The 27,895-nt window shown below is 44.0% G+C and overlaps 1 protein-coding gene across 1 annotated transcript; it reads right to left on the bottom strand.

The window, feature by feature from the left end:
* Positions 1–533: 533 nt before the first annotated feature.
* On the bottom strand, positions 534–7,590 carry LOC146176346 (U13-hexatoxin-Hi1a-like). Its single transcript, XM_084580941.1, has 4 exons — positions 7,508–7,590; positions 6,799–6,978; positions 4,364–4,562; positions 534–678 (listed from the first exon to the last, which is right to left on the bottom strand). The coding sequence occupies exons 1-4, from the start codon at positions 7,563–7,565 to the stop codon at positions 624–626; spliced, it is 492 nt and encodes a 163-aa protein (XP_084437067.1). The 5' UTR covers positions 7,566–7,590; the 3' UTR covers positions 534–623.
* Positions 7,591–27,895: the final 20,305 nt, after the last annotated feature.

The raw sequence follows: 27,895 nt of genomic DNA, 5'->3' as shown, positions 1-27,895 counted from the left end.
ACTCTAGCCACTTTTCTTGGTTCAAAAATAAAAAAAATATATAAGTCCGCATTCTCTTAGTATCCCAATCTCTCATGTCAAATTCGCTACCTGAATGTGTCTTAGCTTTTGCGAAATACAAATCTAAAAATAAGCGCCAATTACCGTGACGCCTAATTTAATTACCATGCCATCTGTACAGGCCATCCAGTAGGTTGCAGTAAGGTCATAAAAAAGCTTGCATGCAAGGTGTAGAATCTAGAATTGAAGGAACTCTTGTGTCATAGCCAGCCTGATCTAGAATACTTCTTGAAAACTCCCCTAGGACTGTTCTTTGTAAACTTTTATGCTAAGGAATTCTCATCTCACATTTTACACATGAGGTTACACTAATTACTCGAAACATTTAGAGACCATCAACCGTTTCAAATGTCATTTCATTTTGCAGTTATGTAACATGAAACCGTTGGAAATGCAGAGAGACAAAATTAGTCTCTGCCGTACCCAGTGCGAGCTCTTTCGCACTTGCACTGTGAGTAGGTAGCTTGGAAAATGACGGAATGCAAGCACGTTGGTCGACCAAAATTTTATTTCAATTCGGCTTCAATTTCAAGCCGCGAAAAGTGGATAACGGCAGGTCCACATCATTCCATTATCTCCGTCTCATTGTTTCCCATCGCTGTATTTTCATCGAACCCTCTGGAAAAGTGGTTGCAGGTTCAAAACCAGGAGACATTAGATATTTGTTCAAATAATAAATTAAACTCATCGGACATAGGAGTCACAGATAGAGGCAATAGCTTCCTTCGTCTTTGTTATTGTATTTCGCTGCCTTTATAACTATTAGAGATCGTTATTATTTTGTTGTCAAGAAGTATTTTATCGGCTTTAGGTTTAGTTAGTTGTCGCATTATTCACTGCGGCAAGTTTAAAGCCAGTGCAATGTACGGATACACTCTCATGCTTTACTCGTTAATGTCCAGCTTTTTTGCAAATAAATTTTAATTTGGAAGCAACTTTAGAATCATGTAAGAGAGTAATATCGAGATATTAAAGCGAATGGTCCAATACATTGTTGCGCAGCAAAATGTTTCTTTTAAAATTTCTCCTTCATTCACATTGAGCCCTTACGACTTCCATAGAAAACCAACGAGAATATATTTGACAAAAGCAAAAAACGTTAGCATAAAGAAACTACTACCCCCTCGAGACGAGACCCATGGATATGTTTGTTGCGATAGAATAATTATACAATATGTGAAAAGAAATGCTTTCATAAACAATTTCTCGTTGTAAAATGCGTGCGTCCGCAATTTCTAGGTACACGCTTGTCACGAGTTGGAAAATATGTTTAAAGGTTTAAAGGGTTGGCAGTTATGCTTCTCCTCTCGGGTCTTTATAGTTTCTAACGAACAAACACGCTCCTGTGATTTCTGGTCTCACAATTCGGCGGCTTGTATTAAGAGGGCCAAAGATCTGAATGCTGATCTGGAGAGGGTTTTAAGGCGCTGGCCTTCAGGATGACATGCATTAACAAGACAGATGAAGAGGCGAATTTGTTAGGAACGCTTTAACGAAGGAGTTAGCATAAAAAAACACAAAATATAACGACAAGGGGGCCGATTGACGAGGCGCTAATTGGATGAATTATTCAGTTGTTAATGTAGCACCCGTCCTGTCCTCGCGTATTCTCAGTGTGATTCAGCTGAGCGCTACTTCCGTCGGTCAGGGGCAGCGTAAGTAATAGTCAGAGAGATTAACTTTCTCGCAAGAGTATGCCATATGCGCAAGTCTGCAGCCATCGACATAAATTTTGAGCTTGCAAGGAGCGCGATATTCGTACTTAGTATTTCGATGTTGAATTAGATACTTCAACATGTTGAGTACAGCGACATTTCCAACTGCACGTTTGCAATCAAAACCTGTGATCAATCTCTACAATGCGACTTTGTTTTTACACGTATTGTCGATCGGATGCCCATTAAGTGCACTACAACCGCGAATGCAGCTGTCATGGCGCACTGTTTAATTCTCCTCTGTACAGGTCTTTCCAACGAGAAAGGAGGGGCGTTTTTGATGAACCTCTGCATAGTCGAAAGTTAGGAAAATGATTCTGATAAGGGAAACCTCATGCGAGGAGCAACATGCCGCAGTTTACTGCCCGCGAGGCTGCCGGAAGTTCGACGCTTCAAAGCTGAGAGACAAAACTGGGTAGTTCTTTCTCTACCCTGGGGAACTGAGAAATGCGACGAGTGTCGCAAAGGTGCGAAAATACAGCGCGACCAAGCTCACTGTCAAAGACAACGTTCCCTGGAGAAGGAAAGATTTTGAGAGCAAAAAAGGTGTAAACATAGTGTGCGTCTTTGAAGTAAGCAACTTAGCGTTTGGTTTTTGCAGCGGCCGCAGTACACGGTACGTTCCGCAAGATTATATCCTTACGATCCTCCCTCATTTCCTAATTCAGTCTCTCTCACTCTGACTTCTCACGCTGTATGACAGAGTAAAACTGATAGAAAGGCGACCACACACGACGCACGATGCGACATTCTCTTGACCCTACCTCCAACGCCTCCCAACCTGCACACGTACCTTGTGACTGGTTACTGTATAACACTGTACACCACAATCAGAAAAACATTCGTCAGAGCTTACCCGCGACTGTACGGCGAATGTAGCGGAGTAAAAGCAAAGGACCCCCGAAACTGCTAATCCAGGCTGCTAATTAGCCCAATGATTCCACGGCATGCGCATTCCACAGATGTCCATCACAGACGTCGGACGCGTTACGTACTGTTATCTCATCTTTCATGAAGCCTCACTTTCGCTCAATTCGCTGATTGGGGAGTCTACACGTAGGGTAGCGAACCAGTAATCGCCCGCTTAACCTCCCCACCTTTCCGTTTATCTGTTTCTTTTTCTCTCTCTCCGTCATTCGCATTGCCAGAAGGGTAAACATTCGATTAATATTTCGTGTCACCGGCATCACTGTGATATATAGTACGAGTACATATCTGGATTGTGATAGAGGTTTTCCTTATTCTTATTGTACTGAAGACTATTAAAGGATGATAGTGTGTGGCGAGCACTGCTAATTTCATATGTCGTCCTCGAAAACTGTCGCGTTTTCCTGCAGGCCACACACAAAGCGCTTAAAAAATCTTTCGCGCCCCAATAACGCGTGCAGCGGTGCAATTGTCAGATGAATCTCTTGTTCGACAGCGCAGCGGCACCCCTACCTCTACCCTTTTCACCCTGCACTTTTCGCTTTTTCTCTGGGCGAGAAGCCACTATACAAGCGCTTCTTTTGCACTTTGTAGCGAAAGCTGTGCTAGGCTAGTCAGCAGCGAAGACAGAAGAAGAGAAGATAGAGGAGACAGGAGAAGAAGTCAGGTAAATGAAGCATGAAGATTCGAAAGACGCCAAGAAAAAGACAGAAGAAGGAAAGAAGAGGATGGAAAAAGGAAAACGAGGGGGAGGAGAAGAAGAAAAAGGCAGTAAAATTTCTCCTACTGCGTGCGTTAGTATTTACTCTTTTTTATTTTGGTTTTTCATATTTACATTTCCTTCTCTATTCCCTAGCATTTATTTCTATTTATTTTTGCGATGTAGTTATATATCTCAAAATCTAATATCTCTGCACCTAAATTCTTGGCCGATCCCTTTGTGTGGGTATGTGCCATCAAATTATAGAAGAAGAAGAAGAAGAAGAAGAAGAAGAAGAAGAAGAAGAAGAAGAAGAAGAAGAAGAAGAAGAAGAAGAAGAAGAAGAAGAAGAAGAAGAAGAAGAAGAAGAAGAAGAAGGAGAAGAAGAAGAAGAAGAAGAAGAAGAAGAAGAAGATGAAGAAGAAGAAGAAGAAGAAGAAGAAGAAGAAGAAGAAGAAGAAGACGAAGAAGAAGAAGAAGAAGAAGAAGATTCAGACGAGGCCAATAAGACGCGCCGAAACGCCGATCACGCAATACGGTTTGCAGCCATGACATAACGTTCTACTCTCGACTTTGACAACAATCCGCTTGGTAGCTTTCGCTACGTATATCCAGGCTTAAACAGAGTTGAGCCGTCATCAATTTGTTCTTCAATTCGACGTAGCCGAAAGTGAGTCGCTTCTAAGGTCTTCGGCTACGCCCCGGTTAACACGGCAGATATTGCCCTCTCACACGCCGACAAGATTAGGAGATATTTGAGTCGGCTCTTTGCGTACCGTATGCATGCAGATGCCAGCAGCGAAACCCTAAAATGCGCTCACACTAGGCTACGGTGGTTCCTACAAATAGGTACTATATTTGGCTAGTCTTGCTTCAAAATTCAAAAATTCAAAAAAAAAAGTTCAAAAACATATCTGCTTCAAAATTTGGTATTAAAGGGCTCAGATGAATGAGAACTCACCCGCATATTTTTTCGCAGTAGCTTTTTGCGACGAAATAGTTGTTGTCGAGCAGACTCTGCGAACTTCCACAGAAACCGTACTCTTCACAGGTTTGTGTAGTTATGTTGTAGTAATATCTTTGCCTTCGCATCGGGTTTTTAGTTTCCGTCCCTTCGCAGGGACTTGGTGGATTCTCAGCGCAGAATGGAGCGCCTTGATCTAGATTACGAGGCAAGTCATAACAATGTTAGTCATAGCGAAATGAACATCAGGGATATTGAGAAACAGTTCTAAGTAGAAATGTATGTGGGTTCTAATTTTTTAAGCAAAAAATCGCGATAACAAACATGATTATCCCGCAGTAGATTGATGTCGGATTACGAAAATCAAGAAGTGTTTATGCTCGAAGCAAGACTGCAATGCATATTGGGCGGATATGTCAAATACTAACCAGAAATATTTCCCCTATGATGACCTTGTTTAGAACAATTTAAGTTGCAAAAGTTCTGAAATTATTTAAAAGCGTAAAACGGAATAATCTTCCATTACCAACGCTCATTTAGGAGGCTTTCCTCTCCACTAAGCATCGATTGTCTTCTGGAGGCTGGTATAGCACACAACACGCTTAGTACATAAAGCGCTTCACCATGCAAGCTGCGCTTTTGCCTTCCCGGCTAAGCTAAGTTCATTACCTATTACTGCTTAATAGGCTTAGCCAAACCTAATAATTGTGAAAGCTCTTCCACATTTCGCACGCAAAAGTTGCGCTGAGCTATGGCTAGCCCACTTTTATTTTTTCACTTGCCTCGTTGCGTATTGTAAATTGTTGGGATTGCGTCAGCTAAATCAGCATATGACCTGTGATGGACAGTGCAGTGAGGGGCTGTAGTTTTATTTGTATCACTTATGATTCTTTATTGTGCGTGGACATCGCGCAGCGCCTGGGCCTTTCTGTGTATCGCTTCTATCGAACGGATGACCTTGAGGTCAGTAACCAAAAGCTGAAGCCAATGGAGCCACCAGGCCGGGTCTTTGTTAAGTACAAAGCAATGCTGATTGAACGTGAGACATGGAGGGTGAGGGGGGTTTGCTAGAATTATCGTGCCTTTACTTTCTTTCTTGGCTTTTGCAGATGTTTACATTTTGAGTAGGATAAGAGGACAAACTTGAAATTATTTTTTTTTTCTGTATTCCCCAGCGAATGAAATCGTTTGGATAACGCTGCTATGTACTATAAAATGATGTCTGCAGTAACCTCCACAGAAAATGTTCTGGTGACAGAAAGTAATCCACTGTTCAAGCTTTTGTTTTTATCGATGTAAATATCTAACCATTACACCAAATTATAAGCCGAATAATTTCAATTCCTCCCATTTGTTTGCTTTACTGAAATATAAAAACTGCTGTCGTGTGCTGTTTTACATACGGATTAGCAACTGCTGTTTTTTAAGTTGTATCTGACTATAGCGCATTATATTATAGCATAGTAATGAATTTTATCGTCACGAGGGCAACTTAGCTAGACGTGAGGGGAGCGGGTGTAGGGAGTGGGCCAATTTACCAAAAATGCTCCCCGGAAAGCCTAGTATCAGCTAAGGGAAACCGTGTGCTCAGTGTGTCACAGGTGTGTAGTGGGCATGATAGCATGCATGATTGAGTCCCGCGCCGCAACCATGAGAAGCGGGTGCCATGCCCTTTTACCACTTTGCCACCATAATGGTCCTCAGCACTAATCCGTTTTCTTCGTTCGCGTCACAGAGAGCATGTCCAGTAGATACTTATTTAAATAAGCCTTGCAATCGACACATCATAACAAGCAAAACGAGGCAGGGGTATTTGCCGGCCTCAGATCTGGGGACATAAAATGTCTTCCGTAAAGTCGGTACACGAGTGGCACTTCTCTTGTTCACGCTCTCCAACCGACACTGTTCCTGTTTGGTCGGATGTCGGAGTAACGGCAGAGCAAACACACATGCGTACCTGGTGGTTTGGCTGGCCGTTTGTTCGCTCATCGAAGGGAAAGGAGGATAGCTGCTGTTGCCAGTGGCTAGTTTCATAGAATAAAAGCTCCGTTAAGGTTATGATTTTGAAATGCTTAAGAATGAACATCTCGGCCGCTGTGTGAAGTGCCGAGGTACCCGAACAACGAGAATCCAGACTAGGATGTGGCCGAGAAGCTTACCAAGCACGGAAGCGTGCCAAGATCAAAGCGGCAGCAGCCGTCTAACGCTCGTAAAACTTGGTTTAAGGATGGTTGAATGTCTACAATATTTTATATTTTTTTTGCTTCGATCACCTTTTGCTAGTCAATTGCGAGATATTCGCAATTTGCAAGCTTAAATGAAAGTAAACTTAATTTACAGGAGTTTGAATAGACCCATTCTGGTAACAACTAGTGTAGGTAATACTAGCGTGCACTGTTCTGAATTGAATAAAACTACCAGAGAGGACTTACTTTGATTGCATGTGGAGACACACTCGTAGAGGGAACCAAACACGCCTTCCTCGCCACAGCCATTCCATTTGAAGCGTTCGCACAATCCGGACGATGTATTATAAATGTACTTCAAGATGATTCCATTACAGCCTGGCCCGCTCATAAAATATTGCTTCGTACATTTTTCGTTGCTGGGCTCTGTAGTGAATGATCATTTGAGAAAATGCACCATGGAGATCAGCTCTATAATGATTACTGCGGTCTGTGGGGTAGAAGTTGGCTTTCGAAATGCTGTACAAATGAGATTATTTAGTTAGGTAAGAAACATCAAAATAACGCGGTAGGATTTACAAGATTTTAAACAGCCCAATAGGAGATATTAGGACAGATTGTCTATCATATTTTTGCACTTAAATTTTGTCATATAAACGTTATTTAAAGAGGTTTACGGAACCGAGGTTTACGGAACCCTCCAAACAAGGCGAATGAAGACGCTCACGAGATAGTGCACCATCAATATTCTTGCACGTTATCATTAATGGTTCCTGGGTTATAGTTTACTCAAATGTGGTTGCATTGGTTTCGTATAGTGGGAATGTGCTTGCGACAACGTATCGGTCTAGTTGGAAACTTCGCACTTCTTTCAGGTGTGCTTGCGTTCCCAATACTCTAATTAAAATTGAACACATTTGGAGCGCCAATTTCACTGAAGGGTTAATTGACTTACCAGAGAGGACCGAAGCCAAGAAAGCACATATGGCGAAGAGGTGACCAAAGAGACTCATCTCGGATTAGTAGTCCAAAGTCGTCAGTTGCTTTTAACAAGTCTGCCGAAAATCGGTAGCGCTTATATACTCTCACGCAGACTCGGCTGTTCTGTGTCTGAGCACATAATTGACAGCACTGTTGCGAAGACAGCTCGTCATGCAGTTAGCACTAACAAAGGTGAGGTAAAGTTCGTGGAAATGTGTAGCTCGTTAGCCTTCCCTCAAAACTGTGGTGCGTCAAACCTTTATATGTCGTTTTCTTGAGGGCGACAAAGAATGATTCGGGTTCATTAAGCATGAGAATACACAGCGAGAGACACGGCAATGTACTGGGTGTCTCGCTTAATTTTTGACGAGACAAGTCGCTCGACCACGAAAGCTGTTCTGCATGTTTGAGCTTTGCACATTTAAACCAACTAATAATAAGGAAGCAATTACTCATTAACATCAAGCCAAGCGCGTCAGTACGGCTCCAAAGGAAAGCTTTACAGCTTTCTAAGAAACCTCGCAGTTAAAGAAAAACTAGTCGTAGTCCGGACACCAGGACGAATTTTTCTTTAACTGCAAAGTGTCTGTGAAGGCTATATAGCTTTGCTTTATAATCGTATGGCTGCGTTTGGCTTGATGTTAATGAGCAATTACTCCTTTAATAGAAATCTACTCCATATCGGGAGATTCCCCTTAATATTCGACCTAGACAAAGTATTGTTTTACCTAATAAGTACCAGCAGCTTTCGGTTTTCCAATAACCGAAAATGCTCTCAAACATTCCATGACTTGGTTTACTGGCTCTAAAGCAGCTAATAACCTTCTTTGCGCACGTGTGTTTAACATTACTCAGTTTACAATACATAAAGCTTTCTGGATTTCGCAATAGAGAATACAGATACAACTAAAGGAAGGTAAAAAATGAATGGTACTTTAGCTTCTCTTTTACAAGTATGACAGAATAGTGTCAGGGACCATTCGACATATAAAGGTCTCGCTTTAGCCTAGCAGTATGAACCTGCCTAAGTGGCCCAATTGTAACGTGCCTGACGCGGCATCCAAGATCACTGGAAGGTCAGTTGAACTTCTTATTCCTTCTTTTCAGTTCGAATGACGAGCTAGATGTGCTAGGTCTTCCCAACCTTCTTGATATTATATGGTCTTGTTAAGTAGCACAAGCCACCTAAGAATCAGTGGCCTGCCATGCCAGCTGGCAGCTACCGCCTGCTAGCGCCATGGCTGTGAATTTTCGCTCACAACGTTGACGCCGACACCGGATGTTATTACGAACAGGACCTTTAACGATATGACGTTAAAATGTAGCCGGTCTCAGCATCAAGTTAAGCATAGGGAATGGGACGGCACCATGCCTCAGCTGTTCACATCCATAAGTAGTTGATGGAGGTAGGACTCACCAGCGCCACATCGAAGATTTAAACAGTGAATTTGGTCAAGCCCTTGTTTTGTGGGGTGTTTTCCCATCATGATATCTTGGTAGACCCTCAGCCATTAGAGAAACGTTTCAAAGGATGTTGTAGCTCCGCCTTTCTTCTACTGGAGACTACGAGAGCCACCCCTTCTCACTGGAGGCATCCCAGGATGGCAGGCTTGCCGGTGTCCAACTTCAACTCGCCGCTTGCACAATGACCGCATCTCGACATAAGGAAGTGGTCCGCGCAGCTTAAAAGAACACTTCACGGTAACGGCGTCATTATTCAGCCGTTCAAGATATGGTTGTCTTTGTTGCATATTTCTGTCCGACCTGCTGTGCCACCTGGCATTTCCTCTTACGAGTTGCAGGTTGTGCGTTTGGATTCGAGAAGTGGTCCAGGCATATTTCGGTGCTACCTACAATCCTCTGCTGCTGCATATCCAATGTCGCCGCCCACTCCTGCCGTACCGGCTCCTTTCGTCCTGACCTCCTTTCTGCAGACGTTTTTAGCCCATAAGCCGCCTGCTGCTTCTCTGGTTATTGCATGCAGCGCCTCCGGCATTGCGGCACGATTCCAAGCGACATTTAGTAGAGTTGGAAGCACCTTTGATACGCTATCAGCTCAAGCATCGTATGCATATGGTATGGATTTTGTTTGAGCGGTGCTGGAGCCGGAGAAACAAATTTTAGGGCATGCATTTTAGTTTCTTCATTCTGGATGGCAAACGTAGACGAATAAAAAAAAAAAAAAAAGAAATGGGCGGTCAACTGAATGAATGCGCACGAAACGCGCTAGGTATTTACAAAGTACATAATCGGCTGCATCTTCTCGGTACTTTCCCACAGGGCAGAAACATGGCGGCTGACAAACATCAATCAGCTTGAAAAATTTAGGACCACTCAGAGAGCGATGCAATGAAAAATGGTAGGTTAAGAGAAGGGAAGGAAGCATGTTGAATTGGTAGGAAACAAACGCACATTGATGACATTCTAATAGAAATCAAGAAATATAAATGGGCATATGCTCCTCATGTAATGCGAAGGCGAGACAACCGGTCGCCTGTAAGGTTCACAGACCAGATTTCAAGGGAAGGTAAGAAGAACAGAGGGTGGAAGAAAGTTGGATGAGCGGATGAGATTAAGAAGTTTGTGAGGATCATCTGGGCGCAGCTGGCAGAGGATAGGGTTAAGTGGAGTGATATCGGAAAGGACTTTGCCGCGTGGTGGGTGTAGTAAGGCCGAACTTGATGATGAGTTTGTTACTCAATTTTCTATTCCAGTTCTGATTACTTCACATTACTTATCTGCGGTTCAGTTTCTGTTGGTTTTTAGTTTTTGGTTATATTTTTCCCCTGGTTATGCCACGAATTTGGGCAGTCGCCGCTTGAAGATGCCGTTAAAAGTAGTTTTTCATTGCTACGCCATTCTTTTCTCCCATATGAAGGTAAATAAAATTTGGTTTCATACAGCTTAGTTTTATTTTAACCCTGGTTATATAGTCCGGCGCTCACCAATTCATTTGTGACTGGTTACATGACGATACTGCAGTTCTATTCTTAGCTGCTTGCTTTATCTATATTTGCTAACTATTATTAAAGAATTTTGTTTTTTTTTTCGGAGTCATTCATTTTCTAGCATATTCCTCCTTTTTCTTTAAAGCGAAAAATAATTCACTTTTTGCACCTGGTACGTACTGCCTATCAAACCGTCACGTTCGTGAGAGCGAAATTCACCTATCGTCCATTTGCCAAAATTGGCTGATGCTGCACGGACGCCGGGCAAATTTCGCTTTCGCTTTCACGGTACTCCTAGTGCGTTCGCATTAAAAGAAGGAAAATAGAAGCATTGAGAATCCCTGTGCGTTTGATCTCTCGCACATGACAGCGCTTTAATGGGCTAAAGCGGGCGCGCAGAAAATTACATGTCGTGGTAAGTTTTGAGAATTACTGAGAAGCAAAAAATAAATAAATATTCAGGCTATAGCACGGAGGTAAAGGGTAATTTTTTTTTTTCATAATGAGCTACTGTGTTATTCACACGACAGTAGTCAAGCTTTTTTTCCATGCAGTTATTGTTAGCTGCAAAGGGCGAAGCTAGGTTTAAAAACTCGGCTTCAGTGGGAATCGCGCTTCTATAAAATATGTTCTGTACTTTGTTTTATTAAATCAATGTTGACCAAAGCCCACGACTCATGCACTGCTCATTTGAAGATCGTGGGCAAGTGGAGTGAAATGTTAATTGCACTGGCTCACTGGGAAGTTTTGAAAAGTTGCCAAGTTGACAGACACAGTTGGCGGATACTGTCAGCCACTGACGGCCCCATGCTTCTTGATCTTTTGCGCGGTGAATGCTGTCTGTATTCCTTTGTCTTTGTGCCTCTAGCATAACTACCCTATTCAGTTTGAGTAGTCACTGTTCTCTTGCTCAGTTTGTTCAGTCCTCCAATCAGAGGGTTTAAGGTAACAAATCTATGACTTGAGATCGGATGGACGGACGGACGGCAGGGGAATGATCAATATTTAGCTTTTTTCTTCACTCCAAAAACAGAGTGAAAGTAAATGCTTCATCATAGAGCCTAATTATTCCTTGGCTTTCATAACTGTGTGGACAGCAATCGCCGCTTAAAGACGAAGCACAGTGCACAAGAACAACACATAAATATATCGAAAGCATTAGCAAGGATAACAAAAGCGTATTAACTTTGTCAACTACATATGAAATGGACGACATGACCATGGTAATGATAGACAAAGTTACAATCCACATATTTAAATCTATATATCTTGTGAAAGCGTATATGGTATATGGTAGGTTGTATGATGAGTAAATAAAATGAAATGAAGTGTGGTCAGCGCCGCCAATGAGGATTGGCTGGCAGACGATGGCATGCTGTTGTTGCGGCGGCTCATATTAGAGAGTTGTAGCGTAACTCTATCCGTGATCCGTCACCGTGACCCACTACTATATCACTACCGCGCGCCGCCAGTGCGTAACGTGCTTCATTGGTTTCGACGGCGCAGGCTTGTGGGCCGATTTCCCGAATGTGGCGCCATCTATCGCCATCAAGGTGACCTGGGCATGCGCAGTTGAACGCGTTGTGGTGGATAACAGTAACGGATCGCTGATCGCGCTGCAGCTATGGTGGTCACGGGCCGAGTAGAAGATGCAGAAAAGGCCGCAATAGCCCTAGGAATTGTTCAAAACGGAACCAGCACTATTCTCAGTGACTCCAAAACGGCCCTTCGCAACATCGCCAGGGGTCGTATCTCCGCCACTGCATTCAAAATTCTTAGTGCGTTGCCAAAAGATAGGAACGCAGTGGATCTCGTAACGGGTCCCGGCTTACTCGGGTGTCCCGGGGAACGAGGCCGCTCACGAATATGCTCGAGGTTTTGTCAGCCGAGCTGGTGAGGGGATCTCTGACGCGGGTGCCCGACGGAGTGAAACTCTGGATACCTACCAGGCCATTACCGCTTACTACAAAGAGCTCAGGGCGAGCCTGCCTCCTCCTCACGCTTCGCTCAGCCGAGACCAGGCTACCACGTGGCGGCGGCTGCAAACGCGGTCGCAGCCAAACCCTTGGACTTATTTATGCCAAGATCTTTCCCGATCATAGTAAATCCGTACTGCCAACTGTGCGGCGAGCTTGCCACCTTAGATCTTGTAATCTGGGACTGCGCGGATGATCCGCCTCCGGCAGATCTAGTACCATCTTCCTCGCTGGAACACTGGGAAGCTGTTCTCGCCAGCCGGGACCCAGACGTCCACTCCCGGGCTTCGGTAAGAGCGTAAGAGGTCGCTGACAGACTTGGACTGCCGGCCACCTGGAGTAGCTGAATGCAGCCCAAGGCAATACCAATCGCTGACAAATAAAGTTTTCTCTCTCTCTCTCTCTCTTTCTCCTGTCTTGGCAGTGGATCAGAAGATCGAGCTAGGCTTAACCCAGTGTACATCTCCACTATTTTCTGCGCTAAAATTGGGATGACGCGAGATGTTTCGGATTTTACGTTCTCTCTTTTCATGAGTACTGCAACTAAATTTCCATATCGGCTGCACATCTCACATGTAGTGCAGATCTACATGTGTACAATCAGTATCAAACCAATGTATGACATTTTGTTTTACAGTCACCAGCAGGAAATAAAAATGAAAATTAGACGTCCGTTGATTGCATCCATGTTATGCGCTTCTTAATATCTGGTTTTGAGGTCTGGTTACTCACATTTCTCGTGAGCATTGGCTGTAAGGTTTAGTTACTGAGGCAAGGTCTAGATCGGTTAGTGGGGCCCAACGTTCGTGAGCCCAAGCGACACCCGGAAGCTCCACACAAGTTTGATGCCACCTATGTTTGTGGGCATGGGTTTGCGTGTTTCTATTTTAGCGTATATGTGCAAGTGCTTCTATCCAGCTCATATGGTAACAGGAATGCCCGAGGTTAGCTGTCTGAGGCTTTAAGACGCGGTGAATGGTGAGTTGCGGGGAGATGCCGAAAAGAAAATTTCAATTTTCTCTTTTTTGTTTCTATACCTGTACTCCCGATTCAATTATAGCAATCGCCGTAGCGGCTGCCCCTCCATTATTTCAATCGGAATGCTACGAGGCATTCATTCCCTTCTTGTTTCAGGATTCTTGGTGGCTATCTATTCATTACCCATGAGCACTCCCTATTCAGTTATGTAAATGATGGGAAGAAGCCGCATTATAGATGGCGCAATAAGATGGTAATAGGCTTCGGACATACTTTTATCGAAGTGAAACTTCTTACTCCTGCATCTCCTGTCCTGCCCAACTGTAATGGCTTTTAGCCTCGTATTGGTTTCTTCTGATTTTGCGGAATCTGCATTATGTTTCCTTTTTCTCTATGGAAGATCCCTCTTTTCATGAAGCCTCACCTTCGAGATCGAAAGTTTGATATGTACTGTCAAGGCGATGTCACGCTTGACTTGTGCTGAAACCTTTAGGCAACACCGATAAGCGCTTAACATTGCGCCGCATGAGTTGCCCAGCTACTCTTCCCTAGCGAAGTCGCTTTCACATTTAATACCTCGAGACTTGAGAAATCTAACAGGGTGCAACTTTTGTACTGCCCTTAAAAGCGGAGCTAACGTGTCCCCAAATAGCTATGAACTGTGAAAAAAAAAAAAAATCTAGCAGTGTAAAAACAAAAATGAGAAAAAAAAAAACAGAACAAATGGATTCAAACTACACCTATTCGCGTTAAAAAACATGCTGTACTACATTTTGCCCAGAACCCCAGAGAAGTAAAGCGCTTATTTATTGCACCCTCATTCATTTTCATAAAGCTCTTTTGATTGGCCACTAGTTTGCGCTGCTCATCCTGAATCACTATAATCACTATATAGGCATTGCAAGAATTGCGCAAAAGGCGACAAAATCCTAATCCTAATCCTAATCAAAACGAATTACTGCTTTTACAGCTGAAGTATATAATTGCATCTTGTTAAACACCCCAGAAGCCTCTGAACTCCTCGTTAATCGCGCGGCTACGCAGGAGATAACCTTGAGGAGGGGCATGGCTGCATGAGTGATTTTGCACTAAAGGTTTCGTACTAAATTGCTGCTACATGATTTTTTTGTAGGCTCAATTGTCAGGATAAGATGCCTTGACTCTAGTTCGTGCTTTACTGCGCATTGAAAGGTAAGTTGTTCAGCTCGTATTCATTTTTGAGCTACAGGGTGAATCAGCGAGTAAAGGATATATTGCATCGTAATAATATGTCGCTCATACCTAGAAAGGTGTACAGGAAAAGGTCCGCGTAAATTGATAAAGTGCTGAAAATCCGGTGGTGTGTTATTTAAAACTTGTTTCGCACACAGTTCAAAAAATTTAAAACGTATGAAGATCTGTTAAGGACAGAAAAATAAGAATGCGTTTTGAATTTTAAAATGTATTCGTTTTAGCCTATGACATGCATACTGGCCCTACCTTATTCGGCCCATTGAGAAATGTGCACGAAGAAAGACCAATTTCTCGTAGTACCGGAAGAAACACTACTATCGGGAAAATGTGCCGAACAAGTGAACATATAGAAACGAATTTATAACAAAATATCGCCTGCGTGGCCACCGAGTAAATGAAATATAACACAAAAAGCTACGCCGTAGTACATAAGCAATCAACACGGTAAGAGCTTGTTAAAGCAGGCAGAATGACACAAAAATTAAGTAATAATTTACACAAAACTTCCGCGCAATCTTCCTCTCTTTGTTTTCGCCAGGCTTTGATTCACCTCGTTCTTCGCTTTCACGAGGGATGGCGGCACTTTCCCGTGTTAGAGCTGGCTGCTTCTCAGCCCTGAAGTAATCGAGACAACACAGCATTGGCGCTGCAGTGCGGACAAAAGAGAACATGATCTCTCCATTCGGTTGAATTTGTTTGGCTTACTCCCATATTGAGTGAAGCGACCTAGCGCACAGCCAAGGAAATCTCTGGCACATTGTATATCATCATTTTTTCCTTGTGCGGATCAGGGACATATTGTATGATTGTGTAACTTCAAAATCGGACCGTTATTTGCTTGTTTTGGAGCGCTTGGGAGTAGATTATTCTTCCCTGAGTCACGAGAAATTCAGACGACCTCTTCGTTTACAAAAAGGGCGGTTATAGGCATATCTTATTTTATGACAAGCATAAAGCGTGAAAGAAAGCTGAATGATACTACTGTGGAATAATTTTGCAGTGTCACTACTAAATGTGGGACAAGCGCTACCGAAAAAAACAACAACCAGAACTGCATTCTATTTGTTATATACTTTACACCTGCAGGTAGCGCTGCTAAGTGATATTTTATAAAATCTTTGCTCATGAAGCACCAGGAATCTAGGAAGAATCCATTGAATAAAAGAAATGTAACGAGCGTTTTGTGAATTCGAAATAGTTGCGATAATTTTCAGAAATAAAAAGCGCAGGATGATTAGTATTGCCACAGTTCCGATCAACTCCAGAATCGCTCCTATTTCTATTTCTATGATTGCTATGCCGTAGCTTGCAATGCTGAGCTGTGTCTTGCAACACCAAGGAAAAATTACTTCATCTGTGGAATAAGAACACCTGTAATATTTGCCAGAATGGATGCTGTAGTACACATACAATAATAAGCTCAGCGAATCACCTGTGCCGTGTGTAAAAAGACTTTATAAAACCGAAGCAACTGAATTATCTATGAGAAGAAACTTCGAGTAGAAAATTTTCTGGGCTAGTTGGTCCATTCAGTCATGAATAAATCTGCGCGAAGGAAGCTGAGCGGAAGGAGAAAAAAAGATAGGATAAGGAACCCCGCTGAACTGACAATTGATCTCAATTTGGCAAAACGTATTTACGATGACAACAACGCGGAAGGCTTGGCCCTACCGATATTGCTGATATCGTTACTCGTATTTCCTGTAGGTGCTTTACGCCAACATCTGTTGAGGAAACGTGACGTCATGAGTGTGGCAACAGTTTTCTTATCATATCCTTCAGCGGCACTTTTCCAATGCATCCGATGCAGCTGCAAAGGTTCACGACTACGACAATTACAGAAATTGGAAGGGTGGAAGCCGCTCTGCGGTAGGGATTCTGTCACCCGTGGGTGCCATGGAGAATGGTTTGGTTTGGTTTATGGAATTCAACGTCCGAAAGCTTCTCACTACTCTGATCACGAGAGACGCCGTAGGGTTAACGAAATTTCGACCGCCTGGCGTTTTTTCATGCGAACTGAAATCGCACTGCACATGGCAGTCGCCGCGGCCGGGATTAAATTCCGCATCCTTGTGTAGAGCAGTCGAGCGCCATAACCACAGCGCCACCATGGCAGGGCAGACAGTATGTGATTAATAAGCGACATAATACTCCGCAACCTGATCACCGTGACTGAAGCTTGCGTTACAGAGCGGTATATACACGAGAAATTTTTACTGGTATGTACGAGACCTTCCATTTGTATTCTTGTCTAACAGAGCTTTGTGGCAACAGTCTGTAAACAAATTGCATCAGGAAACGTAAACTCGTAAAGTAACGCAAGGAGACGCAAAAAAGGGGTGACAAGAGTGTGCATTTGCATTATTAGAAATCGAAAACCATGCACAAAAACAAGCCCGGCTAAAAAAGGCAGGACAGGCGCACAGCATTTTGATGCGCCATTCTGAGGGCTCAAATAAGACTTCCTTGTTATTTCCACCGCTTTAAGAGGACGAGCTCTTAATGTAGTGTGGCTGTTCGGAACTCTGAAAGTGCGTAACACCTATGCACGTATGATGACTGAGCCTTCTTGTTGTCAGCAACATCCTTGCCTCTCTGACTTCTTATTTTCTCATCCTACTTCTTTGCTGCAAAAAAGGCACAATTCCCAGATTGCGGAGGCTGTAAACGTAGCACGGTGCTAACCTCGGAAGGAGCCTCTCTATGAGGTTCGACGTTTGGCCGTTTAAAATTCTCCTGCTTGAATCTTTGTATTTCGCTTTTTATCTGGCTAGTTAGCTCGTTCAAACAAACGATGGGGGCAGAAGCGCGCGCAGCAAGCGGACAACGCGATAAAGGGAGGAGGGAAGAGATAGCAGCGACTGACTGATGCTGCTGACGCCAATAGTGAGTCAACCCCAGCTGCGGAGTTGGTTTCAGGGACAACGCCGCCGATGCCGACGCAAACAATATGATACCCTCGCTTCCGCAGCGCCAAGAACCAGGTCTAGCCGTGGGAAGGTGGTCACGTATTCGTCGACGTGCCGGGGCCTACGTGAAATAACCGGCGCGTCGGCAACTGAAGAGCACCCTATCCGCCACACAGGAACAGGGGGGGGACCCTCCCCTTCTCTTTCTGCATGGCGGCGACGGTGTTCTATGCAGTCACGTTATCTTGACTCTCTAGCGGCGTCAGCGGCTTCCAGCGATATCAGTCGGTCGCTGCTAGCGCTGGGGGGATGAAAGGGGGGCGGAGCTGGTTACGAGGCCGACGACGACGCCGACGCCGACGCCGACGCGAAACCCAGGAACGGACGCCAAAGAGCTGCGCTCTAAAACATGAAAGTAATAGTGCATACAAATGTATACCGCTGCTACGGAGACATTCTGTGTTTCAGTGCCCGAATTCCTTGGATTTCGATATTCCGCCTATTTAAGTCTTATTGCTTCGCGTCGAAAGGGTGACTAAAGAAAAAGATAAGCAATATGCAAATGTTTTTGCATCGTTTCTTCACGAAGCATTACATTTGGCTTTAAATCGGTCTAGCTACCGGGTGAATGTGACTGATTCGGGCGCACAAAACAGTGAAATACTCAGTGCTGCGCACCGCCTCACCGCCTACCTAACTACGCAAACCTATTTTATCACAACCCTCGAAAGTTCCTTCTCCAAACTTCTCTCGAACGCTTCCAAAGTATAAAATTTCTGGGGTGCTTTCTTTGCGATTTTGTCGTATTACAGATGAGGCAGAAAAAAAGTTACTTTGAAATGCTGAGGCGAATTTCCCCAATTCGCGACATCAATTTTACATCATTTTCCTTCGGTATTGCGTGGATTTTGCTACGGAGGCTGTGTCACTACTTGAAATTCTAACTGCGCCAAAGGTGGTCCAGCAGGTTCATAACACATATTTCAAGTTTTTCATTAAGGAAGTACAGTCTTCGGAGCATGTAGGTCACTCTTCTTTGCAGATGGTGATTTATTACAGCGAGAAAGTTGGGCTGGATACTCCACGTATGCGTTGGCGCTTTAACTGACTTTATCCAGCCTTTGAATTGAATAGTGTATTCAGTGCCAAGCGATCCAGTTTATTCAGCTCAACCCACTTTCCGCTCCTCCACTCCTCCACAAGTGCCGCTCCCCAACCCTCAGGTAGCTAGCCGATGCACTTCAGCGGGCGAGTCAGGGGAGTAAAACATTTGATAAATGCGTATAGGATAGAGCTTGAAGCCATAGGGCTCCAAGAAATCACCTATGCAGACAGGCGCGTGACTAATGAAGCAGGCTTTCTTTAAGCGCACTTTATCTAAGATAAGAAGGCCAGCGCAAATATATGGTTTTAGCCATCCATTAGGATGGGAAAGCTTAGCTTGGATTGAATAGGACATGGTTATGGCAATATATTTGGCTTGGAATACACAGCTGCGCCTCAACTAAACATAGTAGATGTCTTAGAAAACGCCAATGGCTTAGGAACAGAGCTTCGAGGATTTGACATAGTTAGCTTTAATCTGTTCTTAGGTTTGCCTGGAGAAAAACTCGGACTTTATAGGGGAGTCATTGTTTTCAAAGACACTCAAGCCAGTATGACCGTATAGCCAGTTTCGCCTCAAGACTACATGAGGGTCCTTTCCTTTCCTGTAACCAATTATAATTTTTAGATCTTGACAATTAATTTCTATTTTTTTTTTACTAAGCTGTCGCTTCAGAAAGCTATCCTTCGTCGTTACTTTATTAGTACTGCATTGGGCTTTCCGTAGGAAACGTGTGTGACGAATACAACGGTGCGTTCAGTCTGCCTGTTATTTTTTCATACTAAAAACTGAAAAAAGTTAAAAGGATGGTAATGAAGAAACCAATGTCATTCTTTATATTGTCATGTGCGTAATGCCGATACGGAGACGGAATATGTGGTTCAGCCGGTCAGGACCACTGGGCTAACGGGCAGCAAGTGAGGAGCCCGGCCCGACAGGGTCGAACAGGGCACGTATACTTTGCCCTCTTCATCCTTCTTCCCAGTCCCATGCACTACTTGAAACAAAGTCCGTAATAATATTGTGGTATTACTTTAAAATATAGCAAAACTAAGCAAAACAGTTCCACAGTTGTGTGCTCTAGACACTGATGAGGCCTCATAACGCACAATAAATTGCTCAATTACGTTTCTTTTGTGAATTGCATAGGTTGCGGAAGCAGTTTCTACACATTGCAAAATAATGAAACTTAGCTGAGATTTTCACAGAAGTGCTTTAAACTAGCCCGGCAAGTTTAATCGAAATCGAGCAGGTGGTAATGAAGAAACCAATGTCATTTTTTATATTGTCACGTGCGTAATGTCGATATGGAAACAGGCTATGTAGTTCAGCCGGTCCCATTCGTTTTTACGCAGGCGACAATAATCTGCACCTTTTCAGTCAACGAGAGTAGCGGTTACAGCGGCCCTGCCATTCCGACGCGTATTCAGACTTATTATGTATATTTCATCAGCCTTGGTCTTTCTGTTAACAAAATCGACAGCCTGCAGCGGAGTAGTGGAGATTCCGGTGAAAACTAATAAATCGCGAGTTCAGAGGCCACCGGTCCTTTCTTGTCCGAGCAAGAGCGGGGAGGGAAGTTTCGCGCGTTATTGACGTGCTGCTTTTTCGAAGTCGCGGACGGTAGGAAACGTGCCTCCAAGTTCAATGCCAATGACGAAAAAAAAAAAAAAAAAGCGCGTGCTGCTTACGGAGGCAGTGTCTATTCGCTCTTCTCAGGTGTCTTCCTGCTCAGTGCAGCTAGCCTTGGTGCCGTCGGCTGTCGTCATCAGTTGACCAATCTCATACGTAGTATCATGGACGGGACATCAGGCGCACTCTGAGCATCGAGTTTCCAAATCGGACCCTAAAAGGCTGAAAAATCACACGCGAATATCTCGGTATTTGTTGCACTTAGGGACATTGTATTAGCTTTGAAACTTTAGAGTCCTCAAAATTGATTTTGAAATATGCAGCGTAAAGTGAAGAGAATGAACGAAATTGGTCAATTAATTAAACATTTTGACCTCTATCTCCTTACCTTTTGCCCGCCGTGGCGATTATATATTTCGTGAAGGCGGCCTTCGAGATGCGATCAGCGTCTTTATAAAAATTGATGTAAACGGTAGAAAAACGCCCTGTATTAGCGCAAGCTAAAATGTCTGTTACGAAGCTGCTGCAGCAAGGTGGTTCAGTTGAAGAAGAAAAACAGTTGATTTCCTGGGGTTACAATTTCTTCTGACAGTGAAACGAGATCTCCAAGAGTTCTTTTGCTTGGTTGCTGCTTGTACTTATTTTGGTAAATTTCAAACTTGCGTAGGTAACCTGTGAACGAGTCAGCAATGCACCACACCTTGTAACCGCGTTTTATCTCGGGTTTCATAGGATACCTTCCTAGTGTTTCGTAGATTACCTTCCTTTGAATTAAATTATACTTTCTTCGACTGTAAGACAAAATGAAAGCGTGTCCTCATTACGAAAGTTTTTATTGATCATCCTAATGAGGGGGAGAACTTTGCAACAGCTGTCATATCTTTTGAACCTTTATTTAGCATCTGCGTATTGTCATTCAAGTGTAAATTGTTTATCATTTGCTGACATCTTTTGTTTTATGACCGCACTGATTTGTTTCACGTAGAATAGGCTACCGAACTCTAGTTCAGGTGCATCTGGTGCGTGTACTGGTACTCATGAGTACCAGCATGGCAAAATAGGACTTTATTTCGTAGGCAGTAAGCAGCATCGAACGACGTGTTCCTTTCTGAGTTGCATAAAGTTTTGTATGATCAACTATGTGATTCACCACTTCACCGGAAAAAGAAAAGCTCGACGGCATTCAATTCTGCCCTCTCCGACAATGGCTTCACAGAAAACGTCTGATCAGTGTCCGTCGGCCTCACAACATCGGCGGGTGTCTTCTCCCACTCACCTTCCATGTCAGAACCACCTGCAGGAACTGGCGCATCTCCGTTGGCCTCAACATTTTCTCTTCTGGGTGCCAGTATACACTCTTCGCGTTTTATGTTACGCTTTACAGTAGAAACTGCAAGCTACTACATAAAGGCGCTAGATTCCAGTGGACATCCGTGTGCGACTTGTCTTTCCGACAACTAAGGTTCCCCTTAACACGAGACAGCACCTTGCCTGATGGGGTATTGACCAGTGTGCCAACTGCGCTGCTCCCGAGAACCTCTAGCATGTTTTTTTCGAATATGTATAGTTGCGAGAACAATGTGGCGGCTCGCATTTAGGATGCTTAACGTCCGCATGAACGCCGGCGTCAGGCGCCGGCGCAACCCGTTTGAACATCTTGTGTTCACTGTGGTTCTTTTTGTGTTGTGGCGTCGCAGGTGCCTCGCTGAGGCACGCCGCACTCCCGCCCGCGCACTGTGTCTCGTCGTCAGGAAATATCTGTCTGGACAGTTAGAAACGAACGGCGAGACGCGGTTTCTGCGGCGCTGACACACGCGTTTTTACGCTGTACGGGGGAGTAGACTTGAGATGCCTGTCAGCCTTTATTAGAACCCCCCCCCCCCCCCCCCCCCTTCAATTGTTTTCCCTTCTCTGGGGAATCATGTTTTTCAGTTTATTATGTATATGTACCATAGAGTGTTTTGTATAGTGCTTTGGTCTGTGAGGAATGTGCGTTTTTGTATATATGTATGTAAACAATAAATTCTCTTTACTTCTTTACTTAGGCTCGTAAATTGTTTCCTCGATAGCGGAGCCAAGCAACCCTCATTCAGTGTCGGCCGTATTGTTCTAATTCCGAAGGGGGCATGACCCCGTTGAGTCCCTCATCGTTGCGACCGATTACCCTCCTTAACACCACCCCGCCGCGGTGGCGCAGTGGTTACGGCGCTCGACTACTGTTCCCAAGAGTGCGGGATCGAATCCCGGCCTCGGCGGCCACTTTTCCATGGAGGCGAAAAGCAAGGGGCCCGTGTGCTGTGCGATGTCAGTGCACGTTAAAGAACCCCAGGTGGTCGAAATTTCCGGAGTCCTCCACTACGGCGTCTCTCATAGCCTGAGTCGCTTTGGGACGTTAAACCCCACAAACCACCACCACCACCACCACCTCGTTAACACCGACTATAAACTCGTAGCCACATTGCCCGTCCGTAGGTTGCGAATCTACCTGCAGGATTTGGTTATTCTATACCAGTCCTGCGCGGTATCTGGACAATCGGTGTTCGCTTCGCTGACCCTGACGAGAGACGTCTTCGAATACGCCTGTGCCAAACGAATCACTGGAGCTTTTGTTTCCTTAGACTAGCGAAGGCCTTCGCCTGCGTAGAACATGGTTAATTGTTCACAATGGTCCGCTCATTTGGTTTTTCTGACGAATTCGTTCCGCTCCTACGCGGCATTTACACAGACCTTAGCAGTGAACTCGTACTGAATGGCGAAATTGTTGGCAGCTTTCCGATTACTTGGGGAGTGCGTCAGGGGTCCCTGCTCTTGCCGGTACTCTTCGTACTTTCGGTCCACCCGCTGCTGTGTAGGGTCGCCGCGGACAGGCGTATTCGAGGTTTCCCATCAGTAGGACAGGAGACTTTCGTGGTACTTGAATACGCGGACGGCATTTCACTCTTCGTGTGTGACCATGACAGTTTGAATGTTTCGACATCTTTTCGGAATACGCAGCCTTTTCTGGAGCGCAGCTGAACACGAAGAAAAGTAACGCATTTCGCTTCGGTCAATTCAGGGGCCCTTTAGCCGCCGCCGTACTATTTGTGGATGCAGTGCGTTCACGTCCCCGCAGAACGTACCCCGCCGGGGTGGTGCAGTGGTAAGACGCCCGACTACTGTCCGGAGTTCCCGGGTTCGAACCCGACCCCGCCGGCTGCGTTTCGATGGAGGCGAAACGAAGAGGCATCCCTGTGTTGTGCGATGTCAGCGCACGTTAAAGATCCCCAGGTGGTCGAAATTACTCCGCACCCCTCCACTACGGCTCCTCTTTCCACTTTACCTCCCACTTTCTTCCCTTCCCTTACGGCGCGGTTCAGGTGTCCACAAACACGTGTGATAGATACTGCGCCTTTCCCTTCCTGTGAAACAATTATTATTATTATTAATAATGTTACCCAATGACCAGTGTGCCAACTGTGGTGCTCCCGAGAGCCTCTCTCATATTTTTTTCGAATGTGTATTTGCGAGAACAATGTGGCGGCTCGCATATAGGTTGTTTAACGTCCGCATGAGCCCCGGCGTCAGGCGACACTTTTGAACACCTTGTGTTCACTGTGGTTCTGTGTTGTGGCGCCGCAGGTGCCTCGCTGAGGTGCGCCGCACTCCCGGCGGAGCAATGTACCCCGCCTTGCAGAGACTGCGCCTCGTCGTCTGGAAGTTATCTGTGTGGACAGTTAGAAACAGACGGCGAGACGCGGTTTCTGCGGCGCTGGCACACAAGCGCTTCTATGTTTTACGGGGGAGCAGACTTAAGATGCCTATTATTCTTTATTAGAATCACCCCTCTCTTCAATTGTTTTCCCCACTCTGGGGAATCACGTTTTTCAGTTTATTATGTATATGTACCAGAGTGTTTTGTATAGTGCTTTGGTTTGTGAGTTATGTGCATATTTGTATCTATGAATCCAATAAATTCTCTTTACATTTGGAGGGTGTTGTCTGGTTGCAATCCAGCAAGTGTCCCGTTTTCACATGATTGTATGAACACCATGCCATGGTGTTGACGGGTTTGTTTTGTATCGCTGGACCAGACATGTCACCTTCGGGTGTAATGAAATTATTTTTTCGCCTTAAGCCCTTAAGGTCGCCATTACGACGCTTAATATGTGTGCGCTTCACAATATGTTTAAGCAGACCGAAGGGATTAAATTCAGCCACTTGCAAGACACTAACCTGACTAGACTAGCTAACGTGCTGGCATTTAAAACGCATTTCAGTGTAGATACGTACTTTTTGTATGTTTTCTTGCGCTTATATTTTATTATATTTTTTGTCCTTCATGTCATTTGTAATATTCGATGCATTCAGTTTGAGAAATAGTTTGAGCAATGAAGTTCTGCTATTGATCATATATTGCGAATATTAGTTACGGGCGTTAAAAAGAGTCCTACATTTTAAATTAAACTGAAATGCTTACGTTAGCTTTTCAGCATGACTAAACGGCTCTTGAGCGCTGATGAATTGCTTCCATGTGCATTAAGCGATCTTCAGGCTGTTTTGTGTTTTTGTATGTATGTATGTATGTATGTATGTATGTATGTATGTATGTATGTATGTATGTATGTATGTATGTATGTATGTATGTATGTATGTATGTATGTATGTATGTATGTATGTATGTATGTATGTATGTATGTATGTATGTATGTATGTATGTATGTATGTATGTATGTATGTATGTATGTATGTATGTATGTATGTATGTATGTATGTATGTATGTATGTATGTATGTATGTATGTATGTATGTATGTATGTATGTATGTATGTATGTATGTATGTATGTATGTATGTATGTATGTATGTATGTATGTATGTATGTATGTATGTATGTATGTATGTATGTATGTATGTATGTATGTATGCATGTATATATATGTATGTATGCATGTATGTATATGTATGTATGCATGTATGTATGTATGTATGCATGTATGTATGTATGTATGCATGTATGTATGTATGTATGTATGTATGTATGTATGTATGTATGTATGTATGTATGTATGTATGTATGTATGTATGTATGTATGTATGTATGTATGTATGTATGTATGTATGTGTAAAATAAATAAATGAATTTTATTTCTGCCTCATGTATGTATGCGTTGGATACATACATTAAGCGATCTTCAGGGTGTTTTGTGTTTTTGTATGTATGTATGTATGTGTAAAATAAATGAATTTTATTTCTGCCTCATGTATGTATGTGTTGGATACATACATGTATGTATGTATCCAATAAATTCTCTTTATGGAATTGTATTTTTGAAATAAATACGCTGAACATTACGACGCTTAATATGTGTGTGCTTCGCAATATGTTTAAGCAGACTGAAGGGTTGACATTTACCCACTCAGCAACCTACAATACCATTTGCCTGCAAGAGACTAACCTCACTTGACTAGAAACGCGTTTCAGTGTAGATACGCACTTTTCGTATGTTGTTGTGCGCTTATATGTTATTATATTTTTGTCTTTCATGTCATTTGTAATAATCGGTGTATTCAGCTTGAGAAATGGAGTGCTGCTATTGATGGATATGTTACGAATGTTAGTTACGGGCGTTAAAAAGAATCCTACATTTTAAATTGAATCGAAATGCTTACGTTAGCTTCTCAGCATTACTAAACGACTCTTGAGCGCTGATTAGTTGCTTTCATGTGCATTTAATTGATGGTATGCTGTTTTTTGATCGCGTTTGGAATTGTATTCGTGAAATGAATGCGCTCGAAATTTCGACGCTAATATGTGTGTGCTTCACAATATGTGTAAGCAGACAGAAGGGGATACATTTACCTACTCAGCAAACTACAATACTATTTGCCTGCAAGAGTAAGTTCACTTGACTAGCTAACTTGCTGTCATTTAAGACGCGTTTCAGTGTAGATACGTACTTTTCGTATGTTGTCTTGCGCTCAAATGGCGTTGGAGTGGACATTTTGAACTGTGTTAATTTGCGCGACCACCACCTTGGTCGCCTGCTGGCATACGACTGAACGTTGAGTTCTCTTAATTTGAGAATTCTTTCTATAGACGCACCTGCTCACACAGGTTAATGGCTTTCTAAAAAGCTTAATGCAATTGTCACACCTGTTCTGCGGACACCAGAACCAAGAGGAGTCGTGGTTGAGGGCTACGGTGTAATTTCAACCACCTGTTGATTACTACGGAGGCCTCCACAGCGGCACCCCTTTTTCTCTCTTTCCGCTTTCACTCCAATCTTCATCTCTTTTCAGCTTATCCATGAGCGAATCGGCATGGTCCTGGCACCACGATATTCATGCAGGGATGGGATGAATTTAACGGCATTTAAACTACCATTGCCGGTTGTTCTTGCAGCTGTAGGAAGTAAGAAAATGCACGGGCCTGCTACTGACTTTGTTGCTGAGCCACCTCCGCTGTCTCTGGCAGACAGAGGAGAGGAAGAAAAAGAAGTGGAAAGAGAAAGACGCGCGTCTCAACAGCTGTCGACTACCACCGAAGCAGTGACGGGTGCAATGACGGCCTAAAACCACCATTGTCCGTTGTTGTTGTTGCGACTGTAGGAAGAAGGAAAGAAATTTAAGAGGGCACTTTGGAACACTAAAGTGCGATGACGTGAAGGCCACTATAGCGCGGTGGATCGTAGCTCTCCACTACGGCACCTCTATCTCCCTCTCTTCTTTCAATCCCACCTTCCTCGCTTTCGATTTGGTGCGGTACATGTGTCCGTGGAGAATTGTGACAGATACTGCGCCTTTTCTATCCTGTAAATCAATTTCAAACGCCGCTGATTCCTGCTGTAGTAGCACCTCTTACATCATGTCTGCTTCCGGTTGCTGTTGTGGTTGCGGAGTTCGAGGAAGTGGCAAATGAAAGGCGCCGCACGGACCCTTTGATCGGACGCCCGGCGGAGTCAGCTTCGTATATGCATGAATCGCGTGGTAACGTCATGACCTGTCATGATCTATAAACATTGGTCATGACGGTACATCGCGCGCCCCTTGTCACACAACTAGTATTCCATTGAAGGCACCAAAGTTCACCGGCGTTCTATATTTCGTTTACAGGAAAGGAAAGAAAAAGTATCTGTCACTCGCGGACTCTATCATCCTCACTGTACACAAGGGGAATTATTAAAAACGTTTGACGATCCGAGGCGTGGCGCACTTGGTGAAGCGCTGAACTGGAGTCCAAGGAATAATTGGTTGGTTAATAGGAAGGGAAAGGCGCAGTATCTGTCACATTTGCTCTGTGGACACCTGAACCGCGCCGTAAGGGAAGGGAGGAAGGGGGAGTGAAAGTGGAAAGAGAGAAAGAGGAGCCGTAGTGGAGGGCTACGGAGTAATTTCGACCACCTGGGGATCTTTGACGTGCGCTGACATCGCACAGCACACGGACGCCTCTTCATGTGCTGTGCGATGTCAGCGCACGTTAAAGATCCCCATGCAGGTTCGATTCCTGGTAGAGACAAAGTTTATTAATTTATTTTTAACTCCGCTCTCGAAAGTGTGATAGCTCTGCTGACAACCTTCTGTCGACAGCCCCGCCGGAGTGGTG

This window comes from Amblyomma maculatum, chromosome 10, assembly GCF_055883805.1.
Source record: "Amblyomma maculatum isolate TAMU_Amacu chromosome 10, ASM5588380v1, whole genome shotgun sequence".
Taxonomy (NCBI): domain Eukaryota; kingdom Metazoa; phylum Arthropoda; class Arachnida; order Ixodida; family Ixodidae; genus Amblyomma; species Amblyomma maculatum.
Note: the sequence above shows the minus strand (reverse complement) of the source record. Positions and strands in the feature narration are given on the sequence as shown.